This window comes from Drosophila obscura, unplaced genomic scaffold (assembly GCF_018151105.1).
Source record: "Drosophila obscura isolate BZ-5 IFL unplaced genomic scaffold, ASM1815110v1 contig_192, whole genome shotgun sequence".
In the NCBI taxonomy this organism is placed as follows: Eukaryota; Metazoa; Arthropoda; class Insecta; order Diptera; family Drosophilidae; genus Drosophila; species Drosophila obscura.
In genome coordinates, this window is record NW_024542781.1 from 5,528,532 (window position 1) to 5,533,709 (window position 5,178).

At 36.4% G+C, this 5,178-nt stretch overlaps 1 protein-coding gene across 1 annotated transcript; it reads right to left on the minus strand.

Annotated features, from left to right (window-relative positions):
* Positions 1-224: 224 nt before the first annotated feature.
* Positions 225-2,427, minus strand: LOC111071631 (fork head domain-containing protein FD4). The gene has a single exon (XM_022363080.2). It carries the CDS (start codon positions 1,610-1,612, stop codon positions 473-475), a length of 1,140 nt encoding a protein of 379 aa, XP_022218772.1. The 5' UTR covers positions 1,613-2,427; the 3' UTR covers positions 225-472.
* Between the last annotated feature and the right edge of the window lie 2,751 nt (positions 2,428-5,178).

A 5,178-nucleotide genomic window follows, 5' to 3' on the forward strand; every position in this document is an offset into this window, starting at 1 on the left:
CATACATACATACATACATATGTACATATTTGTTTGTACACTTCTGTAAATGTTTAATCACCATCAACATCCGACACGCCTTAAACAATTTTTAATATATGTACATACATATGTGCATACGAGCATTAAATTTTTTAAAATAATCCCAAGTAGCGCCTATCTTGTTATTAAAACGTTGACTAAAAATATAATCATTAAAAAAATGTTTTCTTCTGGTATTTTAACTTTTATATTCTTCAGATAGTTATTGATCTTACATATGTATGTATACAATCTTATACAAATAAAATAAATAATTTATGGATACGGTATGTGATAAAAATTGTGTAATAGGCTTTCATACATACTAACTACAACTATGCCATGTTTTGGTCCTATTTATCAATTAACCTTAATAAAGAAAGGAACTAAGTTGGATGAATTTACATATCTTCATAAATAATCTGTACAGCAATATTCTAGTTTGATTTATTTATATAGTACGCAAATCATTGTCTAATCTATTTTGGGCTTCCGGTGTCAGATATTGTTGTGTCGGTGCTACCAGAGTTACGTTATTGTAATAGATATTGTGCATATTGGCAAGGGGTGCCGCCATCATGAACAGTGGATGGGAAATAGCAAGTTCATATGTGGTGCTGGGGACTCCTGAGGATTGGAGGTTTCCCGAGCTCAGTCCTGAAACATTGGCTCCTGCGGCATAATGAAGAAACGGTACGTTTCCTGCATTAATAGTGTGCAACGGCGGCAGCGGTCGCTCGCGCTGATCTTCAGTGTGGTTTAATCGACTCATAGTCATATATTCGTCGGACGAAGATGTTGGCGGGTATCTAAAAATTCCACTGCATTCCACTACATCTATATCAGTTCGGTCATCATCCTCGTCTTCCTCCTCCGAATGGTGTTCAGGCTTGTCGGGGGTAATTAGACTCTCTATCGTAAAGGAACGCTTCGGTCGTAAGCTTATCGGACCTTCAATATCTGGACTAGTTATTAAGGGCAAATTGGACAATGCCATATCTGATAAATTAGTATGATTTGCATTATATGTGGAAGTTTGGATAACATCAGGTAGAATTACACCTTGAGCTAAGGGCGTTGATAATTGATTTGTTACCCTTGGCATATGGAGAGTCGAGTCAAGACTCATGGATGCACTGTTGATATCCAGCGACGTCATATGCGATACATTATTACCATTGCGAGTGGTAAAGAAAAAACGATTTAGGTTCGCAAGTGCCGTTAGTTCTTCATTCAGTATGTCCTTATCATTTTTATGCAATTTAAATCGCTTTCTACGTCGTAGAAGACTACCGTTTTCAAACATATCAAATGCTTGCGGATGTAACGCCCAATAGGCACCTTTTCCTGGCCTGTCTGGCCGTCGCGGAACTTTTATAAAGCAATCGTTAAAACTCAAATTGTGTCGCAAAGAGTTTTGCCACCGCTGAGTGTTTTTTCGATAGTATGGAAAGCGGTCTGTTATAAATTTATATATATCGCTGAGAGGTAACATTTTCTCCGGTGAGCTCCAAATGGCCATAGCAGTCAGTGATATATATGAATATGGAGGCTTCTGTTCGCCATATGATTCACGTGAGGGTCTTGGCATTATTAAACAATGGGCAATGTTTAATTATTTAATTCTCCAGGGCTCAATCACGCGTGATCCAACACAGAACTGTGTTAAATATTTCCAAGCAATTGGTTTATAAAATAGCAAAGTCCTCATATTATTACACGATAGACTATATAAATAACATTATTTTTGTTCATCTGCTATGAGATTTTTTACAACACTATATTTTGTGTTTTTTTCTTTGTTCAGCTCATTAATTATTTAATTATTTGTTGTATTTTATAATTGAAGGTATAACATTTAAGGGTTTTTCACGTCTTTAATACATTTTGTAACGGTAAATTATTGAAAAACATGAGAAGCGAACAAATGTTTTATCCGTTGCAGGAAGTAGTATCCAATTGAAATTGTACTTGACATGGTGAGGTGAGGTCAATAGCGACGGCAAAACAAGATCGCGAACTGACGGCAATAAAATCTCCACAAGAACTAAGCTTGTTATAAGCCTCAGCGACAACACTGAATGTAAAAGCACTCTCACTGAGGTTTCCCTGGTCTGGCAAATTACCATCTAAAGCTGAATACGAATACGTGAGCGGCGGTGGTAGCGAACTTGAAGCGAAGATAGCGATAGAGAGGGAACAAAACAAACGACAACAAACGAAGAACACGGCATACAAAAAATTACTGTTTCAGCAGACTAGCAGACGACGCGCCGGTTATTGTACTAAGTGAGCAATGCCGTACAACCAACCACAGTGAGCAATGCAATCAAAATATAATCACTCACATCATTGCCCCCGTGCTCTCTCCCAATCACCGCGATGCGAACATGCATCATCCCTCCAAAACGGCGAAACTTCAAAGAAGAGAGCCAAAGCAAAGAGTCTGAGATTTACTAAACGAATAAACCAGTCTGACCAGACCACACTACGCCAGAGCAGGCTATGGCTATGGGAAAGGGGCTCTGCTTCAGATACGGGGAGTGTCGTAGGTTTTAGCTTAGCTTAAGCTACGGATATACACTCGACAAGAGGCCAACCAACCGCCCTGGCAGCTGGGTATGGCTAACAGCGAGAGAGGTGTTGAAAAAGAAAATTACAACCACTTTACCGATTTACTGATTTTACGTTTTCATAATCTTGTTAGTTGATTTGCCTGCTTTTGGACGCAGTCATTATTCTACAGAACGTTAAAACCTAAATCGTACTGCCACTGCATTTGTCGAGCGTGAGTATGTTCGGTCCCACATCGATTTTATAAGTGCGAAAGTCAATTAAATACTAATATGTATAGTTTCCGAGCTCTGAACATAGTCCTACTTAACGATGCTATTTGTATAATAAATATCAAAAAAACTAGTATAGCTAGTATACATATGTACAAAAAGTTAAATTTCGTATAATTTATATACCATTGTACACATCAACAGAAATTCATTTATTGATAATTGGCCTTTTCAAAGCGATAATTAGGTGATCATCTTCATCATCAAGTGTAAGTGGGGTTAACAACGAAATGCCGCAGCATGGAGAGCGACGGCTAGCTGACGACCGACGCGAGAGCGAGAGCGCACAATCAACACTTAAAGCGGGATGGTATGATGGTAGCTCTTCTTATTTGTCTATACACAAAAAACCTCGAATTGGATTGGCTATTGTAGAAATACATTTGTTTGGGCGGGGCTTAGGCGGTTTCTACAATGTAACGTATCGTACGTATGTATATACATACAAATGTACGTATATTTTTCATTAGTACCTCCTCATCATTCCGAAAATGTGTGTTCCCAATCTATCAGGAGCAATGAAACAACAATTCCAATAAAACTAGATGTACATACATATGTACATATATTTATGAAATCATTTATATTAAAATATTTGTATGTATTATAGAATTTCTCGGGTATATACATACATATGTACATAGACACAAAATATTTATTTATGCATTAATCTTAATTCATATGTAACATGTATATGTAACATGTATATTTATATAAATATATGTACATATGTTTGTGCATATGTATAATTTTCTATTGAATAAATCTACCATCTACATTTAGTACTTTATTAAAAAAGAGATAGGGTTATTCAGAATTCGGAAAGTCGATTGTAAGAGTGGTAGAGAAATGCAATGTACACTTATTTATGGTGAATCTACATGGACATAATGTCCAGCGATTCGAAATTAGACTTATCACTAATTTCACGACTTTTGTGCATAAATGGAGCTGAAAGGAACAGTTTGAACGATGTTGCTTTCCAATAAAACAATTGTTAGTTTATTAACATAAACCTGCGACGTAGGTGGTGTTTTTGGGAATTTCAACTTGCAAAGTTGATTGACTTCTGAACGAAGCAAGATATTTTCATAAAAATATTTTTTAATATTTTTTGGTGCCATAAAGAACTGTTAATGATCATTACATTATATCTAAAAGGTATACTCGTAATTAAAACAAATTTAACATTTAAAACCAAACTATTTGCTAATTCTGTTGTGATTTCGCAAGTTTAATGTATGGATGGGTTTTTTTTTTTTGCTGCGAGTAGTAATATTGCACAATATTATATGAAGTTCCGATAAGAGTAGTTGCAATGAATTGACCTGTTGGTCATTGTTTTTCTTTATACCGCGATATACCGGTGTACCGGAAACAAATTTACGACTGCGACACATCTTGATTTATAAGCCTCCTTTGCGCAACGCTCTGCAGATTTCTAAGCTCAACAAAACATATTAGTTCAATAGGTTTTTTTTTGTTAGTCAAGTCATTGCTGCAAAACCACAAAATTTGGTTTATAAAATTTCGAGCGCACATAAGTATGTACGTAGTACATACATAGTTAGTTAAACTAACGAATTTTTAGACAACAAATATATATATTTTTTTAATGACTTTAACTAAAAACTCGATTTATTTAAAGCATACATTTTTAAAAGATCTGGAAAATTCTCTATCTTATTCATAAAATGTTTTACTTTTGCCACCTGATTTCGGGTAAGTCCCCACTGTGCGACGTAGCCCCACTGAAAGAAGTCTAAGGACGAGCGGCCAATCGCATGATTTTGGCGACCATCCCACATCGCCTCTTTTGGAAACTGCACGCTTTGGGAACATTTCTTGCAGCAACTCAATTGTAGCGCCGGTGGTTTGACGCGTCGCGCCAAATTTTTGAAACCACATGACATTCTGGTCAATTTGTCATTCCACTGAAGCCAAAAAAGTTAGTTGGCATGTCTTATTATCGTTTTCTATTGACAGTCACCGCCTGGGCCTTCTCGCTTCGGAGCATATGATGCCTCCTGACAGAAATCCACATGAAAAAATATATAACTTATATAATTTAGTCGGGATAAAGTAAATTCCAGTCAATCTCCAGTAAATGCAAGTTATCCGGAGCATTAACAATCGAAACTGGTTTCATGTGTTATAATTTTGAAAGTCCTTATCGCAACATAAGAAAACGAACTGAGTAGACGCTAAATATCCAAACAACATACTAAGAATCAGAAAAAATGGCTAACCCTAGTATCAGAGAGAGAAGAGATTTTATTCGGTCAACAAGAGGTCAACAACACAGGGTATT